This window comes from Lagopus muta, chromosome 9, assembly GCF_023343835.1.
Source record: "Lagopus muta isolate bLagMut1 chromosome 9, bLagMut1 primary, whole genome shotgun sequence".
NCBI lineage: Eukaryota > Metazoa > Chordata > Aves > Galliformes > Phasianidae > Lagopus > Lagopus muta.
In genome coordinates this window covers 20,155,835-20,178,984 of record NC_064441.1, presented here as the reverse complement: position 1 = coordinate 20,178,984, position 23,150 = coordinate 20,155,835, and the positions used below count along the sequence as shown (strand labels likewise).

The window sequence follows — 23,150 nt, the reverse complement described above, 5'->3', positions numbered from 1 at the left end:
AGTGGGTGGGTGATGGAGTTCAAGGTCCAGTAGGAGCGACCCACCAGATCCCAGCAAAAAGGGGCTCTTTCCGCTCTTTCCTGTTCTGCACTGAGCTGCCATGGGGCAGTTCTAACTTTAAAGAGGGTGATAAAGATCTCAGGGAAAACCTTGCTATTGAGTGGGAAATGATGCTCAGAGCACTTGTGTTGACTTGTCACCAAGTCAGTGCCTGCTTGCATTTGCAGCTGCTGGGAGATGCATGTTGGTAAGCGGGACTTGTTCACGGTGGGGAACCTTTGCATTGCCTCTTCAATTTCTGGCTTTTCCAGTCTGTGCTAAGCACTAACAGAGGACTCTCTGTGCCCTGGTACTGTGTGATGGCTGCGTCTGTATGTACCCATACATGCCCAAAAACGTAGGCAGGTATTTTTGGGGGGCACTTCTAGTTGCATCAAGCAGTGTATTCCAGTGTGGCACATCCTGATACAGATAGTGTTTGCTCCTTGTAATTAGAGCACTTCATGGGGAGGAGGGCTCGATGCAGCCCATCCCAACGTGACACAGCACCTATATGTGTAAAACTGCTTTCCATCCCCAGGTGTTGCTTTTTGGCCACCGTAGGACTACAGGTGGTGTTGGTGCAGCAGAGGCTCTTCGTGTAGCTGCTGCTCTTGGAAAGGTTCATCACAAAGCTCTGAGGTGTCGGTGTCCCCTTCACAGCAATGGGCAGGGAGGCATCCTGCTGCCTTGTTTTTGTTGTTCAGTGCGTCCTCTGCAATCTGAACTCGGTTTGTTATTCTAGGGATAATCTTTCATAATGAATCTGCGGGAGATTGATGGGGATAGCTCGTTATACACTTCCAGAGCAGTTTCGCTGTAATTCTGTAGCAGCAAAATGCACCATTAAAGGCAGAGAGCCATGGGAATGATGGGACATAATTAGTTGTTGCTGTAATATTTTTGATTGAAAGTGTGTAGATACTGCAAACGGCTCTTTCAGAAACTGGGACTCTTAAGGAATGTGAAGAGAAGCAGTGCTCCTCCAGTGGGAGAGGACGATCCTGCTTTTCTCCTACCTGGCACTGACACAGAGACAGAAGAGTCGTGTGTTGAGATCCAGACGTGTGCAGAGCAGCTTGCACACCTGGCTTGCTCCTGCTTTGCTATTGCTTGATGGGAAGTGTGAGATACATGGCGATTTCTTGCACCCTTGGAACGTCGTGGCCAGGAGCAGGGCTGCCATGGGCATGGGGAACAATGTGAAATGGCCTGGGCGACATTCTGGTGTAGCTTTGAGCTTCAGGTCTCTGTGTGTGGGGGACAGAGGGAACTGAATTATAGTAACTCCTCCTTGTAGGACTCCTTTCCCGCTGACATTAAGAAGCTTAATCTGAGCCGTGAGCAGATCAGGACTGGCAACAGCAGCCATGCTGTGGCCGCAGGAAGGCAGAGCTGTGGCATTGTCTCCATCAGCAATAGTTGGTGCTGGTCTTTGCAGTGAAGCTTCTAGATTTATTTTCCTGTTGCTTGCTTTTGTAGTGCTACCAGCTCGGGGCAGGCCATCCCCAGTGCCAGCCTTAGGCTGATTGCACTGATGCTCCCAGAGGAAAGGGTGCAGAGAGAAAGCTGCTGCCTACTCTGGGAGCAGGGCTGCATCCCCGAGCACCCTGAGACTTGCTGCAGGAAGGGGCAGCCCCAAGCATTGCCATGCTCCACAGCCTACCTGCTCTCACCCCACATTTCTTATTCCCCCGTTGTTTGAGTGATGCTCCTCTGAGCCCACTGTGGATGCCACCTTGGTCCCTGCCCGCTGGGGACACGCTGGTACCACTGCAGATGGACCCACTCCGCTCGGCAAGGATGTTCCTGCATGCTAATTGCTGGCATCTTTACTTGTTACGAGTGTAATTGTGAGTAGATGTTTGTTTTTGTATTGATAATTAGGGACTGAAACAGATGGTGGAGGCTTAGTTTAAAGTAATGTGTCCATTAAAGAAAATCTACTGTATACAGCGCAAGATTCTTCACTCAGAGAGAGCTCTGCTTTCCACAGCAAAGCTCAGCTTCTCCCTAACGAGGGCTTTGGCCAGACATGAAAGATCATGTCCCTGCCCACTGACACCTCTCCAAGCCCTGGTATTTAGCTTCCTTCCAGGGCACTGCTCGGGATCAGGCAGCCCTGGAGCATCCCACTTGTGTGGGGAGCAGCTCCCTGCTTGGGGAGCAGGCAGTGTTCCAGTGGGCTTAGCGTATCAGATGGGCTGCTGCAGCTGAGCAGGGCTACTTCTGCTCTGGGTGGCTCTGACTGAGATGGAGTGGCACCAGCTGAACATGGAGGTGCCTCCAGCCTCGGCCACGTGGTGGTTGTGTGGTCAGCCTTGGGGTTTTGGTGAGGCCAAGCTTTCCCTGAGCCTCAGTGAACGGTTTGGGGTTGTTCTCATCCTTCCTTCTCCTTGTCCCAGAGAATGGCATTGTAGAGAACCATAGTGGGAAGATGTGCCATCTGGAAACATGCCTAGATCACTAAGAAAAGACAGGCAAGAGCTTTTTGGTAGGGAGGCAGCTTTTTTTTGATGCTGACAGGATGCATCTCTTCTTGGTGTGTGTATTTCTTTCAAGTCTCCTGCTTCAGGAGCTGCTGTGTGCCGTGTCGTGCTGTTCCTTCCAGCTTTCTTCCCAAAATTCAGAGCCTGTTTGGGGGTTGCAGTGGGAGGAACTGTGTTTGAAGGGCTGTAGCAATGACTAATGAGTGCTTAACGACATGCACGGCCATACTTATGGCAGGGGGAGAAATAATATTTGTGTGGTGTGTGGTGGGGACACAAGTGGGTGCAAGTTACTGGACAGGGAGATGGGATAAGCTGTGACTGAGTTGTGTTGTTTGTACCAGCACAAAGCTAGGGGATGTGCTTGCTGTGGTGCTGGGCTGCAGAGCAAAGGATGGGGCCAATTCCAGGCACGTTTCCTTCCCAGCATTGCTTTAGACTCAGGAGTTGAGCAAATTAATCTGCATGTCTGCTTGCTGAAAACAAATAAATAAAACCTGGAGGATTTCTCCCATCTGTTTCTATATGTTGTTGCTCTCACTGTTATTGTTGTTACTCTTTTTTTTTTTTCTTTTTTTTTTTTCTTGTACAAGAGCAAGAAAAAAAGCAGGGAAATGCCAGCTGTAACACTGCAGTACAGCTTTTCAATATCTCCCACCAAACCCACCATTGAAAACCTCCCAGCACAGGATCACCACTCCAGCAGCTCCGCTGTCATTGCTAAGGCTGAAATCAACCTGCCAAAATCACAGCTGCCAAGCTCCCCATGGAACCCATCTCAGTGTGGGTTCGTGTAGGTGGTGATGGCACAAAGCACAGTGTCCTCCTTCGTGTTCTTCCTCTTGTGTTTCCTCAGAGACCCTGATGGACACACGGACGGCGACGGCCGAGCTGGGCTGGACTGCCAACCCTCCGTCAGGGGTAAGTTATCCCACATCCAACCACGCAGTCCCAGAGCTGATGGGATCCCTGTGCATTCCTCTCTGCCCTGCTGCCCATCCAGCACGCTCCTCCCTATCCTCCTGCTTGCTCCTCCTCTCTCCTGTACCACAAGGCTTGTAATTAGGAAACATTAGCAGGCTCAAAACAGCTTTCATACCTGGAACATCATCCGTAATTGCACTCAGCAGTGCTCTTCCTGGCTATTAATGTCACTTTTATGAAGTAATGAGGAACAAAACACCCCGAAGCACTTAAAACATCTTTTTTATATAATACGAGTCGTTGAGGGATGGAAGCATAAAATAACCTGACTCACATTCCCCTGACAGAAAAAGTGATAGACAAAGACGGGTGCAGACAGGGAGGGAGCGGTGGGTGGTAGGAATGATGGAGAGGCACTGTGGAGCCTGAGGTACAGCATTTGTTGGCTTGGCAGACTGGTTCCTTTGCTCCCAAAAACCACAGCTGGCCAGCTGTGCTGCTAGTGGTCCCGGGGTGCAGTGGTTTTACAGCTTTGCAAGCATCCAGTGTGAGATTTGGACAAACCTGAGTGATGAAAGAGCTCTGCATGCAATGAAATACCTGCGTGCATACAGCAATAGAAGTACAGGTGTGTAATTGAATGAGAGTGCTTAATACCTTACTCTCCATCCTTCTGTTGGTTTAACACAGTGAGCATCCTTAGGCTCACCCCTAGGGAGGGGGTGGGGACCTCTTTTCTTGGTTCTCCTGCTCACCTTGACCTCAGCCTTAGTTGGGACATCAAGTGTCCCCTGGATGGCAGCAGTAAACTGTGTGTGCTCCTGCTCCTCTGCCTGTCAGGGCTGGATCTGCCCATCCTGCTGCCACCAGAGTGATGCCTGGGGAAGGTGGGGAGGGCTGGCAGAGGTAAAAAGGGCAAAGCCTGTAACACTGTAGGGTTGGCTTGGTTCACACACAAGTGCTGCTGCTGCCTCTCCCCCAGAAATCATGCCCCGTATCAGCATGCTGCGTAAAGATTGCCACGTGAATAATGCTGTTATGAGGAGACTGTAAACATGGATTAGCAAAAATGAATGGATTATGAGGATGTAAATCTGTCTGTAGGACACTAATGCCATCATACACTATTCACAGTTTGCTGCTGTCCCTTAATTGAAATTGCAGCCTAAATTACATTAATACTCTTCTCTAAATCAAACCACGAATCTGTATTCTCTCTCTTTGCTGTGATGTGCTTTGGGAATGTTGTTTTTTTTTGCCAGGGGAAGCGGTCCCCTTGTGCTGGGACCTGAGGTCCGACTTGCTCATCTGCCCCCACGCTGACTCGGTCACTGACATAGGCACGGCCTCTTGTACTGCTTTCCTTCATTTCTCCAGTTGCCTAGTCTGTCTTTCTTTCCCTCGTTGCATCTTCTTGTGAGGTGCTACCATATGACCTCCAGAGGCCCCTTCCAGTCTTAGCCATTCCTTGGTTTCGTGCCCTCCTTTCAGGACAGCCTTGCTGCATGCGGGGTGACCTCCACCTCCAGTGCCCCCATCTCCTTCTCACAACCTCTCTTTTCTCCTTTGTGCAGTGGGAAGAAGTGAGTGGCTACGACGAAAACCTGAACACCATCCGTACGTACCAGGTGTGCAACGTCTTCGAGCCAAACCAGAACAACTGGCTCCTCACCACCTTCATCAACCGGCGCGGAGCTCACCGCATCTACACCGAGATGCGCTTCACTGTGAGGGACTGCAGCAGCCTCCCCAACGTTCCTGGCTCCTGCAAGGAGACCTTCAACCTCTATTACTACGAGACAGACTCTGTCATTGCCACCAAGAAGTCGGCCTTCTGGACGGAGGCACCCTACCTCAAAGTGGACACCATTGCTGCTGACGAGAGCTTTTCCCAGGTGGACTTTGGTGGCAGGTTGATGAAGGTGAACACAGAAGTGAGAAGTTTTGGGCCCCTGACCCGCAATGGCTTTTACCTGGCTTTCCAGGACTACGGGGCTTGCATGTCTCTGCTCTCTGTCAGGGTTTTCTTCAAGAAGTGCCCAAGCGTGGTGCAGAACTTTGCTATCTTCCCTGAGACCATGACGGGGGCAGAGAGCACCTCTCTGGTGACAGCACGGGGCACCTGCATCCCCAACGCTGAGGAGGTGGATGTGCCCATCAAGCTGTACTGCAACGGGGATGGGGAGTGGATGGTACCCATAGGTCGCTGTACCTGCAAGGCTGGTTATGAGCCAGAAAACAACGTGGCTTGCAAAGGTAAGGCTGGGGTTGCTTTGCTTCCTGAGCTCTGTGTTTCTTGAGCTTTTCCAATGTGTTATTTGTACCCAAATTAACTGCTGTGGGTGACGTCAACAGTGCAGGGCTCCAGAAAGTCTTGTCGCAAAGCAGTTTTGTTTTAGGGGGCTGAGGCGGTGTGCAGTGTCATAATGAAGGCTGTCAGGCTGCTTTCCAGGTGATGTGGGTTTTACTCTGGTGCCCCTGATCTTTGGTCACCGGTGTCCTTTTAGGGAAGTGTGAATTTTCTTCTCCTTCCAAAGTCTGAATCTGTCCTGATTGCCTTTGTCTCGTGGCTGTGATCTTCCTTCTGGGAGCGCTGCTTTGGAGCAGAGCCTGCTATGTATCCCACACACTGTTGTGACCCAATGCACAGCAAAAATGGTAGGAGTAGAGCGGAAACCCACAGCCCCAGGATGCTTGCAGTGTGCCAAGTTCAACCTGCAGCCTCTGTGCTCTCCAGCCAGTAGCAGTGCTAGCAGAACTCAGTGCAAGTCTCTGCTGTGGCTTGCAGTGTGATGAGGACACAGGCACCGACTCACTGCTGCAGTGATTTGCTGCCTTCAAAGGGCGATGCTCGCTGGCGGAGCCGCTTTCATCTCCTCGTTATTTCCCGAGCAAAGCTGCAGGAGCCAGGCAGCTGTCCCCAGTCTGAGTGCTCCTCTGCTGCTCTGCTTCTGGGTAGTAATTGGCTTTTTTCTGCTGTTTTTCTGGGTTCTCCCAGCCGCGCTGCCGGTGTGCAGCTGCCAGGTTATAAATATGGAAGCAGCGCTTGCTGCTTGTCATCTCCTTTTGCAGTTCTGGTGAATATTTCTCAAATAACGTTGGAGGATTTTTTTCTATTAGCATTACACACTGCCCTTGCCATCCCTTCTCTTAAAACGTGGTTCTGTGCCTTGCTTGGAAGCAGGGGAGCAGAGGATTTTTGTGTGAGAAGCCAATTCCATTTCAGTAGTGCTTTCTGAATGGCTTCTGGAAGAGCTGAGAGTAGGAGGGGTTGGGAAACAGGGGTTCAAAGGCAACTTCAGAATGGGTTTAAAAGCCACAGGGTCATAGGGCTGGTTTGGTAAGGGAAGGGCTTGGACCCTGACTCTAGAATGCTGGTGGCAGGGTGTTTGGAAGGCTTGGCTGGGATGCTTTTAGAATGGCCACCATTGCCTTTTTGTACAGGACTCAAGCTATGCAGAAGCTTGCTTTTTCATTTGCCTCAGTAAATCTTTGCTGGGGGATGTGGGAGAATACAACCAGCCTGGCAGCTCCTATTGTTTTTCACTCTGGGGGGGAAAAAAAAAAGTGCTTTCTTGTCATGTGAAGGATTCTGAAAACTGGGAAACAACCATGAGTCTGCACACTTGTGCAATGCTTTTGCATCTTGGGATCCTACAGGAGAGCCAGGGCGTTGCAGCAGGGGATGAGAGATGTCCACGTCCCAGAGCATCTGTGCAGCACCCAGCTGGCTGTGCAGTACCCACTCGTGAAGAGCAGGAACTGAAGGAGAAACCTCTGCAGACTTCCAAGAGCTGATGACCTTGGTGTGAGGGCATGCATGGAACTAAGGTTCCTTCGGGTGGAAGCTTAGGATACTAGCAGGTCTAGGGGTGTAGAAAGGTCTGGTGTGGGTTGGCTGGCTGCATCCTAAAGCACACCATTGGTTTCTGTGGGTGCTGCTTGGGCAGTGGCTTAGCAGTCCCACCACTTGTGACTGGCCATTCTATTGGTGGTGCTGTGAGTGCTGCCAGGCACTGATGTGGTGCTGTGTCTGCAGCAGGACTCGGTAACACTCCTGTCCCCATCTACTGCTGCAGGAGGAGTGGCAGAGGATGCGATGGCGAGTGAGACCTGTAGGTCTGAAGGTGCTGTGGTATGCTGGTGAGGAGCAGCAAACCCATAGATCAGCCAGCCCTCCCTAGAAGCCCGGTAAAACCGGTCCTAAGAGCTGCCAGTTGGCTGCATTTAGGTAATAATCTTCCCTTGAGTTGACCTTGGGTGGCAGCCCTGCCCATAGCAGGGGGTTGGAACTGGATGATCTTTGAGATCCCTTCAAACCCAAAGCATTGTACAATTCCATGATTCCCAATGGCTTGTGTGCATCTTTTGGCCAGCAAGCTCCTCCTTGACTCCATGTCCCTCAAAGACCACAAGAGAAGATCTGAGCCTGCTACTGCCCTACTCAAGTGTCAGTGGGCAGGAACTGGCACGTAACAAGATCTGGGAGCCATCATTCAAAATGGGTTTCCTGTTGGGTTTGGGTGGTGGAGTGACGATGGTTAGGGGTGGCAGCCCTCCCTTTGCTCTGGAGATCTGTGTCCTTCAGCATGATTGCTCGTTGCTGGGCCAGGTTTGGGATTGTGCCTCGTGTTGGGTGAACATCTCCTGTGTGCAGCTCCCAGGAGGCTGCTGACATCTGCTTGAAGCTTTCGTCAACCAGAGCAGCCAAGATGAGCTGCTTAATGAGCCCAGGGGAATTGTCGCAGAAAAATCTACGGTATTTTAAGGCTGAGAAAATGGGCTTAATTCCTCAGAGAGGAAAGGGGGGAAGGGGGGAAAAAAAGGGTTGAATTGTTGAGCTCTATCGCCTCGATCTCATCCCTCCTGGCATGGGAGTGGAGGCGATGCTGTGTGGGGCTTTGGAGTGGAGCAGTTTGGTGCCACAAGGGATTCGTGAATGCTGGCTGCTGACTGCCAACTCCAAGTGCAGACAGCACGGTCTTCCTTGGAGCGTTGTGTTTTGGGGTCGGAGTGACTGGAGGGCCTGGCTGTCCCATTGAGGTGGGTTTTTCTAGCTAGATGGTGTGGCTCTGTCCCCAGAGCCCAGGCAGTGCCTTTCCCTGGGCACCTCGCTTCTCCCAGCCTTTGGTTGATGCAGAACAGTGGCTGCTGCTGTGCCCCAAATGAATAATGCATCAAACATGCTAGCCTCAGCACCATTTGGTGCATATTGAACCATCCATCTCGCTTGGCCGTGCTGCATGGCTTGGGACACAATGCATCACTGCACCACGAGGAGGTGGGAGGGAATGTGGGATCAGGGGGGTGCCTGAGAGCTTGGGTGTGAACATACAATGTACAGTTTGTGTTTATTCCCAAAAGAGAGTCAGCAGAGCCTTTCTCTGCTGGTGTTTCACCCTGGATCCTAAGGATGGTGAGCGACTGGGAAGCATTGTTGGTTGGGAACAGGGCGGTGCTGCCTTGGTTTGGGGGGGGGGGGGGGAGTAAAGGAAATGGGCTGAAAAGGAAGCAGCTTTGTGCCAAATTTTGCATTTCTGAAAGCAGAGCAAAGAGCTGAGAGCGTAGATCTGTTGCATCTCAGGTTTTATTCTTTAATTTTACCCCCACTGCTTTGTCTCCACTGCTCCCACCCCTGGCCGTGCTGGTGCCCCAGCACTGTGGCAGTGGCAGAGGGGACGTGTGTTTGTCCCATGGATGGGTGGCCGTAGGGCAGAGCTCTGCCCAAAAGCCCTTTGCTCCCTTCAGATCCCTGCCCACTGCTGGGTGGGACAGGCACAGGTGCTGCCAGCTGGGAAGGGATGTCTCTCAAGCATTGGGAAAGAGAGGGGAGGGAAATAATTAAAAAAAAGCTAATTTTCCCAAAGTTATACCTTAATGAAGACATCCATTCACAGCGGTGCTAATTTCATAAAGAAACATCCAGGAAAACCGTGTTAATTTCCACCCCCCCTCCCCTAATGAGCATGACGGAGGTGTTAATTAGGTGTCATTAGCCCAAAGGCTCTCCAGGTGTTCCCTGTCCTGTGTGGATGCCCCTTAGAGCTGGCAGGGCTGGGCCACTGTGGCTCAGGGCAGCCTGGTTGCTCTGTGCTGTGCAGGTGGGCTTTTCCTCTCCTCCAACACAACCAACTTATCCGTTCCCCCCATTTTCACAACGAAGACTTTGGAGTGTTACATTGAAAAAGAAAAAAAGCTCACATTGATTATTTTTCTTTTTTTTTTCTCCCAAGGATCTTTCAAGAGCCTATTTCCAAACTGGGAATAGCCCTGCCTCCCAAGCTGGCTTTGTCACACCGTGCTCACACACGTAGGCTGAGCAGCAGCGTGGCCCTGCGGGAGCTGAGATTGTTCTCAGGACAATGGCCGGGCAGTGAGGAAGAGTTGGGGTCCAGCCCGTGTCCGGCCCTGCATTGTTCCCTGCTGACGTTTGCCAGCAGCCAGCACCTGGCCCAATTTTTTTTTGGTGACTCATTCCCAGGAGCTTGGAAACCTTTCTGTGACTTTTTAACCTTTTATGAAACGGTTTTCTTTTGGCTTCTTAGAGGATGTGCAACGGGGCGATGCTGCTGGTCTCCCTGGCACCAGGAGGAGGATAACAACATGCTCTCAGCAGCTCAGCCCAGCGGTGCTAAGGAGCAGTTTTCCAGCCTCTTTGGTGCTTTTGCTTTTTCCCCCGTTCCTTCATTTCTCATTTCTATCTGGCAGTGGAGCCAAAGTGCCATAGGAAAGCACTATTCAGGGTTGCTTTGGCAGCCTTGCTGTTAAGGGGCTGCCTGCTGCAGGGTCGGGACCTCTGTGCCCGTGGGGTGCATGGAGGGAGCTGAATCTGTCCCAGCTGAAAGCAGTGGCAGGTCTGTATGTCCTGGTGATGTGAATGTGGCCACGTGGCTTGAGCCTTCTGCTGTCCCCATCCCTGTGTGCCTCATCCATCACAGCATCAGCACTAATGAGGAACCACTCCACTTGTAATTAATAAGCACTTGATGTTGTCTAGATTGAGGGCTACTGCGTGGTGTGAGCTGGATGGAGGAGGCAGGAGGCTCTTAATGGGCTCCCAGCAGGAGGAAAACATTTCCTACCTGCATAAGGGGGGCTCTGGTAGCACTGAGGTGATGCCACTACCACAGAACTCTCCTGGCTCCTGATCCTCCTCCTAAAGGGTTTGCTGGGGATGCTGGCTCAGCCAGAGCAGGGAATTAGGAGGGAGAAAAGGTGAGGAGTTTGTCAGGGCCTGGTTGCAACGTTAAATACTGGCATTTCTTTTGGGTGTGGAGCAGGTTTCTGCACCCCAATCTGCTTCTTGTTTCTACAACATCTTTTTCCCATTGGAGTTTTTCACTTTGGGACTGGCTTTGGCTGCTTTCATCAATGCAACAAAGCCAGTGCTACTCATAATTATGTGGGGCAAGCACTCAGCTCCCAGCCTGCAGTGTGTGCTTGGGAATCAGTGTGAACTGTGATGGTTTAAGGCGAATTGAGAAGGCTTTGTCCTTCCATGGATTCCTTCTGTGGCTGAGGACCATAACGACAACAAGGACAAGGATGCTTTTATAGCATATTTCACCCCTTTTTTCTTTCCCAGGGTTTTCAGAAAGGGGGAAATTCACCCCAACTACTCTTCTTGCAGCCTCTGTGCAATAAGCATGCATTGCAAAGAGGGGAAGCCATGCCCCAGGGATGGCTCCAGAGCCCTAGAAAGGTGAAAATGCAGCATCTGGACAAGTAGCTGGGCCAGCCCCAGAAGGAGCATACTCAGCCTTGGGAGGCTGGGGCAGGCAGCAGGCTCAGCTAGGGGGGTTTAGGCAATCCTGCTGTAATTACAGGAGAGCAGTGCTAATTGGTAATAGTGATAATTATGGGGCACGTGTTTGCAGATTACAGGAATTTGCAGAGAAGTGCAGTGATAAAAGAAACCTGAGGATGCGTGCTTACAGAGCGGACTTTGTTCCCATGTTGTGACAAGTGACACTTGGCTACCTTGTAATTAAAAACAAAACCCTTACACCAACCCACCAGCGTGCTTATAACAGGGGCATGCTTGTATGAAAGCCTTCCTCCCATCCACCTCCCTCTCTCTGAGTTCAGGATGACAGTCTCTGATCTTCCCCAGCACACTTCTGCTGTCCTGAGGGGGCGGATGCATGTCTGAGTACCACTGTGTACAGAGACAGCATGGGGAGAGAGATGTGCCAGCCCTCTGTGTTGGCATTCTGGGCGTCATCTTCAGCATCCTGAAGGTCACCTTCATGTCCTGTTTGGTGGCCCCGTGTGTCTGTATAAGGAAGGGGTATGTGCTTCCATAGCGGGCCATGCATGGGATGCTGGGGACAGGGTGGCCTCCTTTGATGGGGAGAAGGAAGCGTGGTATGGGACAGCAGCGTGTCCCTCTGGGGTGCTTTGTTCCTCATCAAGCACCACTGGTGTGCCTTGGGTCGGGGGGGGGAAGGTCCCCGGAATAATCAAATTGTAAAATATTGTTTTCATTTATTCTTTTTTTTTTTTATCATCTTTTAATATCTGGTGAGACCGTGCAAGCAAGAGGCCTTCATGAGTTTTGAATGACAGGTTAAAGGGCTCCAATAAAGATTAGATGGTCCACTATCTACCAAGGAAATTGCATCAAAGTGGTTACTCCTGCTTGCTCCTATTAATTTCCTCTTTGTGGCTGCTAGGAGATGCCTCATATCCTGATGCGGCAGGCAGGGGCTAAGAGGCACTTTCCATTATCTCAATCATCACCGTGTTTTTGAGACACTTAGTGTGGCTCTGTTGTGCTTTGTGAGTGACAGCAGCCTGGTGCCACCAACATGTGGGCTGGGTGGGGGTTACCCAGGCTTGGTGCTGAGCTTTTACCTCTGGGAACCACAGTACGGATGTTCCCTGCCACAGCACTGGGTTTCATTGGGTTTTCAAATTGTGCCAGAGGAGGTTCAGGTTGGATATTAGGAAAAATCCTCTTCTTAGAGCAGTGAGGCACTGCACAGCTGCACAGGGAGGTGGTGGGATCACCATCCCTGGAGGTGTTCAGAGCTGTGCAGATGTGGCACTGAGGGATGTGGGGTGGGCTGGGCTTGGACTTGGGGATCTGAGGGGGAGCTTGTCCAGCCTAAACAATTCTGACTCACGGGTGTGCTTTTGTGGTTGTTAAGGGTAGAGGTGCACCCGTTCATCGACACCCTGAAAGCCACCCTGGTGGTGGGGTGGGACAGGGGATCCCATTTTGCTACTGTCTTCAAAGCGATGCGGTGGCTGATTAACGAAGCCTCCTCCCATCAGCGATTAAAGGTGATGGGAGAAGGCTGGTAGTACCCTGACACATCCAGCACAGCCAACTTCTCTCTCTTCTCTCTGCAGCCTGCCCAGCTGGGACATTCAAAGCCAGTCAGGGTGCGGGGCTGTGTGCCCCATGTCCCCCCAACAGCCGCTCCAGTGCTGAGGCCTCACCGCTCTGCGCCTGCCGCAATGGCTACTTTCGGGCTGACCTGGACCCACCGACAGCTGCCTGCACCAGTGAGTATCAGGGGAGCTCAGACCTGCTCCTGCTGTGCAGTTTGGAATAGGGAGAGGGGTTCTGTGTGGCCATGGTGCTGTCTGTGAGCTGTATGAGGTGGCAGCATGGGCCTCGAGCCTGGGTTTTGGTGAGGAGGGAGTAAGGAAGGAAGAAAAAACTGCAGCTCTTTGCAGACTGGTGGGAGTGTGAGTGCTAGCCTCAATGCCTCCAAACTGCCCCGAAAAATCAGTGCATTGAGTCAGAAGCTTTAACGTGAGACCCTTAGAAAAGGCTCAGCAGAGATGCTCTCTCTCCATGTGGTTTGCAGAGCCGTGAGCTGCTGGGAGTGCCAACCATCTCCTCTGCTGTGGGCTTGCATCCCTTGAGCATGGGAGACCCAAAGCATGGAGCTTGGTGGTGACAGTGCTGTCCCCTCACCTTGTGGCTGCCTGGCCAGCTGGGTGCCTGTGGAGGCTGAGTTCTGATCTGCGTCCCACTTGTTACAGTCTTTAAGGTGTGTGGTTGGGACTTCCTGTGCCTTATCTGATAGAAGATCTGCTGGAGATGGGCTTTGCTCAGAATCACAGAATGGCCAGTGTTGGAAAGGACTTCAAGGATCATGAATCTCCAACTCCCCTGCCTCATGCAGGGCCACGCACCTCCACATTTAATACCAGACCAGGCTGCCCAGGGCCCCATCCGATCTGGTCTTCAACATCTCCAGGGATGGGGCATCCACAGCCTCTCTGGTCAGCTGTTCCAGCACCTCACCACTCACTCTCTCTGTAAAGAACTTATTATTTGGAAACTCCATTATTTTGAAGGTGTTGGGATGCTTCCCACGTTGACTGCAGCACATTATCTTCCATATGCACCCAGTGGTGCTTGGTGCAGTGCTGTGCTTCAGTCTCAGTGTGTGTCAGTGCCTCTGTGCTGAGCTGGAACTGCGTTTGTTGTGGCTTGGACTGGTGGAGCAGCAGTTGGCAGGCAGAACTGCATCTGAACCTGTGTCTGCATTGTACCTCATTATGTTGTTGATTTACAGGGCTGCTGTGCAAAAGGATTACAGTATTAGAAAAATAATCCATTTGCTCATTTTTATTTCTTCTTATTGAAGCTTAATTTTCAAACGGGCTAATTTGAGGTGCCAGCTGTTCTCTGTCAAAGTTATTCTGTGTCATGGGAGCAAACCCTTCTCTGTCTTCATTTAGTGTATTAGCTGAGCATTATAGGGAAGTCCTCGTGGTAAAGCAGTGCCATGACCTCGATCTGGGCAGCTCCAGCCGGATACTCCTCCACTGTACCTTTTCTTTTTCCAAGATCCTTTAGAGCTCAGAACTTCAGAGCTGGAGCCTGCTGCCTGCATTGGCACTGCAGAACCGGCTGAGCATTCTTGGCTGGTGTAAAAAGGCTTTTTCTCTCTTTTTCATTTATTTATTAATGGTCAGAGCACGAGGGCATTGCCTGTTCCTTCTGATAATCAGGGGAAAGCTGTACTTAAGGACATGCAGAACTCACTTCTCCTTTTCTTGCTGCTTTCCCCTCTAATCCTACTATCAGAGCTGGTTTTTCCCACTGCATTTCCAGCAGCCTTCCTCATGGTGAGGAGGGGAGCACGGCCCCATTGTAGGTGGTGGCCCTGTCCCAAGTGATGCTGTGCAGCAGCACCTCGAATCCAGCACAGCCCTGTGGGAGAGGATGCTGCACTACTGATCCTCCACAACAAGCCCATTTACTCTGCTGGAGGGAAGAGGAACTAAATGGATAGGAATCTTCTGTTGGATTCAATTTTACTTATAAGACCTCGTTTTTTTTTTCTTGCCTTTTTAACACAGTGCTTCTATCTGCTGTATCCGTGGCAACAGATCGAGGCTCCTGAAGTGCCTGCCTGGATATTGGTGAAGGATAAGGGGCAAGGACACCCCAGCAGGGCTCTGGGGTCCCCTGAGCTCCCTGGGGCCAGTGGCTGGAGCAGGGCAAATCTCCATTGCCCTGAGTGCTTGCAGCTCATTGCCTCCATCCCAGGGAGTGATTGCTTTGCATCACTGCATTCCCTGATGCAGGAGGCTCCCTGGGACATCGGTCCTTCAGCAATCTCTCCTCCAGGATCTGCTCCTTTATTGTTTTTATTGCTTAGCTCTGAATTCTTCCTAATGTAGGAAAGTCCTTTCTTCTTCCTCGGAAGTGCAGTGCTCACACGCGAGGCCCACTGGCATGAGGAATTAATTGCAGACAGCGCTTGGGTTTTTGGAGAAGGGCTCATCCTAATGACACAGCTGTGCATTTCATACCTCTCTGTGGTGTGGCTGGCTCCCTATCCATCCCAGCCCTGTTTTGCCCGCATATGGCATTGCTGCTGTATTTAATTCCCATCTCTGGGCTCTTCCCTGCAGAGCAGCCCCAGGCAGGTGTCCATTGCTCAGCAGTGGCCGAACTGTCAGTGTGCTGTTAACGCTGTGTCAACTGAAAGCAGGGCAACGAGGAGGGCAGTGTGTGCAGTGCTGACTCAAGTCAAATAACTGTATGCATGTTGCTACATTAGCTAAACTCAGGGCTCTGAGCAGTGAAGAATATGCGGCTGTGCTTTCTGTTTTGATAAATGGATTTGGAAAGAGAACTGTAGAATCTGTAGAGTTGGAGGGGACCTTTAAAGGCCATCTAGTCCAGCTCCCCTGCAATGAACAGAGGCATCCACAGCTCGATCAGGTTGCTCAGAGCCTGGTTAAGCCTGGCCTTGAATGTCTCCATAGATGGGGCTTCCACTGCGTATCTGGACAACCAGTTCCTGTGCCTCGCTGTAAAAAGGCTTTTTCCTTAAATCCAACCTAAATCTTCCCTTTTTAAGTTTGAAACCGTTTTCCCTTGTCCCATCACAGCAGAACCTGAGCCAGGAAGGGGACAGACTTTCTATCATGTCCAGCTGCCATCCACCAGTGCCCTGAAGTCCTTTTTGGCAGGGCTGTGCTCTGTCCTTTCATCCCCAAGCTTGTATTGATAGTGGGTGTTGCCATGACCCAGGTGCAGACCTTGCACTTGGATTTGTTCAACCTCATGATGTTCTCCTGGGCCACTGCTCAACCTGCTTGGGTTCCTCTGCACGGCGTCCCATCCTTTGGGCACGCTGACATCTCACAGCTTGGGGTTTCAAGATTGCCAAACATAAATCATCAATTTACATTTGTGAGACCATTTTCAGTTGATATAAATACGCGACCTGCACATTTTCAAATGGAATATATAGATCTGCAGCCAAATATTCAACTCAGAAGTCTAATCGTGTCTCTTTACTGGACTTCTGTAATTCCTGTCTTAACAGAGAAGAATATCCTTTGCTTCACAGTCATGCCTTATTCATATCATTGCTTTTTGCCAGTATACACATCTGTGAACAACTATTGTCAAGGATGAAGTACACAAAGAGTAAAATTTCATCCAAAATCTCCGAACACTTTGAGAGCTTATTAAGAACTGCAGCCACTGCCATTGAATCAAGCTGGTGTGATAGTTTCACAAAGACAAGGTCACATATCCCACTCGTGTCGTGGTTTCGTGCATCACAGGGTGGTAAGAAGGGGGAGAAGCCCTCGCTGGCCCCTTTCAGCCTCCTGTCCCCTTTTTGGGAAGAAGAAAACCAAAAACGACCCAATTAAGATAAGGAGGGATAATAAATTTATTACACGTGGTGAAAGAATGTAAGGTAGTGGTATTAAAAAGGAGTTAGAGGTAATAAATCAAACAAATGGGAAACAGAAGAGAGATGTTCTTCCCCATCACTGTGCTATTCTGCCTCTTTAACCCAGAATTGGGAATGATGTGAGGAGTACTGGAGACTTCTGGGGGCTGTCATTTCCCAGTGTATCATCTTCTTGGAGCACAGCATGCAGGCTCTTGTTCATCACTGGCAAAAATGCATAGCTAATGGTGGTGACTGTGTTGAAAAATAGCCTTTTGTAGCTGATAATTTGCTCTATCAGTAGTGTTATTGTGCTCTTTGTATCTGTTGTCATTTCCATGGAAATAAATAGGAGGCATTACTTCTAGAGCAATTCATGTATGTGCAGGTCAAAGTGATTTCTGCACACTGAATGTGACCCACGCAAGCAAAAAGGTTGGACACCTGTGCTCTGGAGTAGACATGCCAGCTCCTGGCTTGGAATTTCTCATAGCTTTGGTCAATGGACTCTTGTCTGATATCCCACCCAATGCTGTGGCTAAATTCCTGCATTCCCAACCTGAAATACTTGACCACTTTCCATTTAGGTCTTACTTTGGTCCATCATTCCTCTGGTTTTGTGTTCTTCTTGCTAGGCAATGTTACTTGTGATAATCTGCTTGAGATAAGCTTCTGGGGCTACCCTCTAAATCCTTGAGCCATCTTAGCATTGTCTGATGGTTAAAATGGATCCAAATTCACAGCATGCTGCGAGGGTTCTTTTAGGCAAGAAACAAGTCTGTGGAGAATGAAAAGTTTGGGGAGCCCCAGTCTGAACCCCAAGCCCCTTCCTTGTGCTGGAGGTGTGGTCGGTTGGAGAAAGGTGGAGACTAAGATGAGGTTGGGGTTAGGTTTGGGATTGGTGGAGATGAGGATGGGAAAGTCTGCACCATCTCCAAAGAGGTGGAGGTGACGTTGCTCCTGAGTCAGGAGGTGGTGGGTAGGTGGCAGATGGAGCTTGAGGTGTCGTCTTTAAGGCTGAAGTGCCCTGGGCTCCTGCCCTGCCCTACAGCACGCAGCATTTGGCACCAGGACCTGATTCAACCCTTCTCCTTCCCTGTAGGCGTCCCCTCCGGTCCACGCAACGTCATCTCCATCGTCAACGAGACCTCCATCATCCTGGAGTGGAACCCACCGCGGGAGACGGGAGGCCGGGATGATGTCACTTACAACATCGTCTGCAAGAAGTGCCGGGCGGACCGGCGTGCCTGCTCCCGCTGTGATGACAACGTGGACTTTGTGCCCCGACAGCTTGGGCTGACAGAGACCCGTGTCTTCATCAGCAGCCTCTGGGCACACACGCCTTACACCTTTGAGATCCAGGCGGTCAACGGGGTTTCCAACAAGAGCCCCTTCCCACCCCAGCACGTCTCTGTGAACATCACCACCAACCAAGCTGGTGAGTCCCAGGGTGGCACGTGGGATCCTGGGATCGATACCTGGCTTTCATCCCTGCTAGATTGATGGGGGATGAAGTGGCCTTGCCTCTCCTCTTGGCACAGGACCCGGCTGTGTGAGGAGCGTGGCAGGCGGAGGGGTTGGGAATCTGTTTGCATGGGGAAGAGACAGGGGATGGTAATTTCTGCGCTGTGCTGAGTGCATAACAGGCAACCTTTGTTAACCTGCTCCCTCAGGAATGCAGGAGACAGACACTGGCGTAAATATTTTAGTATCCCAGTTTCTGGGAATAGCAGTGCTATCAGGCTCTTGTGTTATGTTTGCACCTGGCTGTCATTTTTGTTTCCTTAGTCACGTGCAGTCAAACCCACTGCTGGCACCAAGAGTGTTGGTTCTGGGGAGGGTTTTGGGGCTGTGCTTTTGCTGCCCCTGCTACTTCATGTACCCATACTTCCACAAACACCTCTCCCATTGCTCCACCTGTGCTTCCCTGCTGCTGTCTTCACTCATTCTGGCTCTGCAGTGGCTTTTTCCCTATTAGGGCTGCCTGCACAGCATCATCCCCACTAGGCAGGAGCATGGGGGCTGCGAATGCAGCAGTTAACAGCACAGCAATCAAGCTAGGTGTTTAATTTCTGAAATAGTGAGCATCTTAAAGCAGATATGGAGAGATTAAAAATAAAAAAAAAGAACAAGAAGAAAAGATTAAACATGCTGAGTACACAAAGACAGTGCTGGACTATTGACGTCTCTTGAGGCACAAGGCAGGTGTGCAGCTTGGTCTTATGTGCCAAGCAGGACAAGATGATTTCCCTGCCCAGTGCTTTCCTCCCACCTTTGTCCCAAGCACGGGGAGGATGATGGTGATGAGGAGGAAGGCAGAGAGGCTGGGACATGATGCTGGCCCTGTCTGGGTCTCTCCCTGGCACAACTGCAGCTGCATAGTGACTCGGATGCCTTTTTGGAGGCTTTCAGTAGGAATAGGGGCAGGATTGTTCCAAATCTCATATGGAACTTGGAAGGCAAAAATGCTGGGGTGGTTTGATGCTGTGCTGCTTGGGCTTTGGAAATATTTGGGCTTTGGAAATATTTCTCCTTGGAGCTCTGCTGGTCCCCAGGCAGCCTCTCCTTGCTGTGCTGCGGGAGATGCTGTCGAGTGCCCAGACTACAGAGTGAGCTCAGGGAGAAAGAGCACTGAGGATTTCCAGATCCCTAATTAAAAAGAGTAATTGCTTTAAGTAGCAGAAGTCCCCTGCCGACTTGTCACCTGGGCTCTGCGTCAGCCACTGCAGTGCCGTTCCCCCGCTGCCACACTGGTACCTCATCCCATGGAGTGCACAGCTGCTGGCGTGACATGAGGTTCTGCCCTCCCTGGGACTGCCCTCGGCGTTAATTCCTCCCTCTCTCTTCCTCTGCAGCACCCTCCACTGTCCCTATCATGCACCAGGTGAGTGCCACCATGAGGAGCATCACGCTGTCCTGGCCGCAGCCGGAGCAGCCCAACGGCATCATCCTGGACTACGAACTGCGCTACTACGAGAAGCTGAGCCGCATCTGCACGCCTGATGTCAGCGGCGCTGTGGGCTCCAGACCGGCAGCGGTAAGCCTGGGGGAACCCTGTGATGGATGGTGGGCACAGGGTGGGCTACAGCATTGCTGCAACCTTCCTGAAATGTGTATCTGCAGGACCACAACGAGTACAACTCCTCCATGGCCCGCAGTCAGACCAACACGGCCCGGCTGGAGGGGCTGCGCCCCGGCATGGTGTATGTGGTGCAAGTGCGAGCAAGGACGGTGGCTGGCTATGGGAAGTACAGTGGGAAGATGTGCTTCCAGACACTGACTGATGGTGAGTGGGCAGCTGGGGTGTGCAGGGGGAGGAGAACGCATTCCCAGCCACAGCTTTGGGCTTTAATTGGATTAAATGAACTTGCCTCTGCAAAACTCTCCCCAGGCGGGCAGTGTGACAAAAGCCAGGTGATTTAAAGGGATGTCTTCTTAACCGCCAGCTGGAGGAGTATGCTGCTGTAAATCTCTTAGCTCTGTTTGCTCCCCTGCTATTTAGCTGTGGTTTTGTCTTTCCTGCATCCCTCCATGGTGATGGGGCTGTGTCCTGGTCTCCTCCCTGTCCTCCTTTCTGCAGGCGTTTGAGGCATCCCTCCCGTAAATCAGTGCTGCCAGCCTTTTCATCAGCTTTATTGCTCTTCTCTGAATAACACTAATAAAAGATGCAGAGAGCACAGGCACGTGGAAAAAAGCTGTTCCTCCTCCTGCCCTGGGTCACCATCTGCACGCGAGGTGCTGGCCCCAGAAGGACCCGAAGCTCTTCGGAGGTTTTGGGAGCCACAACTGAGCCTTCCAATAAAAACCCAGAAGGTTCAGACCCATCTCTCTTGGGATGCCTCACTCCAAGGTGGTACAGTGGAGGGGAACAAACCTCATGGTGTCTTCTGACCCCCAAACCAGCATCGTGCTACCATTCCTCTGGCCCCAGCCCTTCCCAATGTATGGCCACTCAGAAATAAGCACCAATGATTCATGGGATAACTTTCTATCACTGACAGCTCTGGGACAAATCCAGCAGTCAGTGAGTGCAGGAAGACAATTACAGTGGCCCCTCTGCTTCTCCAGATGCTGAAGTCCCTGCAAAACCCCTTCTCTGCCACTGCCAGCTTGGTTTGGGCTCCAGTTTGGCAATGCTGTGGGTCTTAGCCTTCTGCTGCTGGTTTCCTAAAGCTTTGCTTCTGCTTCACCAACCTCCACAGGCTGATGAATGGCCATAGCTAGGACTGCAAAAGCACCGTGGTGTTGGCTGTGGGTCCCCGAAGAGCCTTGAAGGAACCAGGCTTAGAGGCTGCTACAAATGATGGCTTAATATTATTAACACAGATAAAGATCCCCTGTGTTCATCATGTTGTGATCACGAGAAGCATGTCCCCCTGTACCTGGGGGGATGAGACGTGCTGCTGCCAGACCCACAGAGCACCCTATGGTGGAAAGGGGTCTTTGCAGGCACCCAACAACCCAGCCCCTATCTCCATCCCAGCATCTGTCCCCCAAATCTCCTGGTTTTCCCAATGTGGGGCCAGGTGGCAGCCAGCTACAGGTGCCTGGAGAGGAGGGCATGCAATGGGCAAGCTTCTGCAAGTGGGGAGAGGGAAAGCCCATGGGGGAGACTGAGTGGAATGAGATGGCACTGAACCTTCAGCATCTGAAACTAGAGAAGCAAGAAGAAAAAACCCTGCCTCAGATAAGCAATTAATTGAAATTTAGTAAGAATCAATACTGGAGGTTATTAAATAATAATTGTTAGCGGAGAATTTCTCTGGATTTGAGCAGTGTGCAAGGGAGAAATTCAGCTGTTAGTAATTAACTGCAGAGCAGAAAAATGCAGATAAAAGAGTGCTAAATATTTCCTTTTGAAGTGAATGTTCTTTTAACCCTTGCCTGTGGCTCCTGACACAACTAATGGGACAGCTGTCAGCTGGTTAGGTATTATTCCACGGGCCTAAGAGCAAAAATGTCAAAGCTTGTCATTGTGCACAGGAAGCAATCTTAATGTGGCCCGAAGTTAGGTACAGAAATGAAATAAAAATGGCCTTCTGTTGAAGGAGGTTTGCAGCAAAATCTGATGCTCTCAGATGTGCCTCTTCTCCCGTGGGTCTCTTTGCCTACTTTCCTGGAACGTTTAGGAGCCCTGTGAGACTCCATGAGTTAATTCCTAGGACCTTCTCTTCTACATTTTCAGCCTAATGTGTGTGTGAGCTCAGCACAGTGGTCCCTTGCCGTGTGCTCTCCTTGCTGACTGCCCTTGCTGTGAAGCATTCCCCGTGGGCCCATTTTGGGAGCTCTGCCCCATTCCTGGGGGCTGCCTGGGAGACCTCATTGCATCCTTTTCCTTCTGCAGATGACTACAAGTCTGAGCTGAGGGAGCAGCTGCCATTGATTGCAGGATCTGCAGCAGCCGGCGTGGTCTTCATCGTCTCACTGGTGGCTATTTCCATAGTCTGCAGCAGGTGGGGATGTGAGAGAGGTTTGGGGTGGGAAGGGATGGTAGGGAACGTGCTTGGGCTGGTCACCACAGCACAGGGGGAGGCACTGATGTGTGGGCTGCTCCGTGGGGAGTGGATTGGGGCAGAGATGCTCATGGAGGTATCTGCTCTGTCCTCCTAGGAAGCGAGCGTACAGCAAGGAGGCGGTGTACAGCGATAAGCTGCAGCACTACAGCACTGGGAGAGGTGAGCAGGGAGAAAATGGGCATGGAGAGGGGTCGGGGGCTTTGTGTTGGTGGGGAGGGAGAGGAGCAGAAGGGGGCAAAATGATGATAAAGGAGCAGAGCAATAGCTCCTGGTGTTACCCAGCCCTGGCAAGCATTGCAAGCAGCAGCAAACTCCATTTACATCCTTCTGGAGAAGCTTTCCATGTGCTTCTGCCTCCTTTTGAGGACTCAGTGTATGGGGTGAGTGGGATTTAAGTGATTAGAAATAAATTTGCGAGCCAGGTCTGTGGGCAGACTGCAGCAGTGTGCCTGTGCAGGGATAGAGTTCAAGTTGTTTCTTGCATTTTTAGCTATTTCCTTGCTGGCAGCAGTGAATCTGTGTTGCTTTGGTGGGATTTTGCTGCATGCATGAGAAGAAATCTTCAAAATCTTCAACTTTAGGGTGGGTCCTGCCAAAGCAAAGCCCACACAGATGCCTGTACATTGGGATCCAGTCTGAGAGAAAGCAGAGCAGTAAGCATAGGAGGCTGGGGCTGACTTGGGGTTGATGTTTGGACTAGATGATCTCAGTCAGGTCTTTTCCAACCTTAATGATTCTAGGAGGCTGGCAGTTCCCTGCTGAACTCACAAAGCAGCCAGCCTGGCAAAATCAGATAGGGAAAGGAAGGATTCAGGGGGTTCAAAACCAGGTAGAAAAATGTTGAAACGGATCTTGGTATTTCATTTTTAAAGCCAGGCAATGGCAGCACAGCAAAATTCTGTCAAGGTTAGCAAGCCTCCAGGCGTATGGTTGTTACATGCATTGGAGCAAAACAGGTGGGAAATTTGTGGTGGGTGACTAATGGGGAGCTGAGGGCAGCAGCTGGAACAAACAGC

At 51.1% G+C, this 23,150-nt stretch overlaps 1 protein-coding gene across 1 annotated transcript in view; it reads left to right on the top strand.

Moving 5' to 3' along the window:
- Nucleotides 1-23,150, top strand: part of EPHB1 (EPH receptor B1) — a 42,546-nt gene that overhangs the window by 13,229 nt on the left and 6,167 nt on the right. Inside the window, exons 2-9 of the mRNA XM_048954770.1 lie at nucleotides 3,385-3,449; nucleotides 5,027-5,708; nucleotides 12,810-12,965; nucleotides 17,721-18,056; nucleotides 19,474-19,655; nucleotides 19,742-19,904; nucleotides 21,963-22,071; nucleotides 22,229-22,293. Coding sequence (XP_048810727.1) covers nucleotides 3,385-3,449; nucleotides 5,027-5,708; nucleotides 12,810-12,965; nucleotides 17,721-18,056; nucleotides 19,474-19,655; nucleotides 19,742-19,904; nucleotides 21,963-22,071; nucleotides 22,229-22,293 — 1,758 coding nt within the window. The remainder of the gene's footprint in view (nucleotides 1-3,384; nucleotides 3,450-5,026; nucleotides 5,709-12,809; nucleotides 12,966-17,720; nucleotides 18,057-19,473; nucleotides 19,656-19,741; nucleotides 19,905-21,962; nucleotides 22,072-22,228; nucleotides 22,294-23,150) is intronic.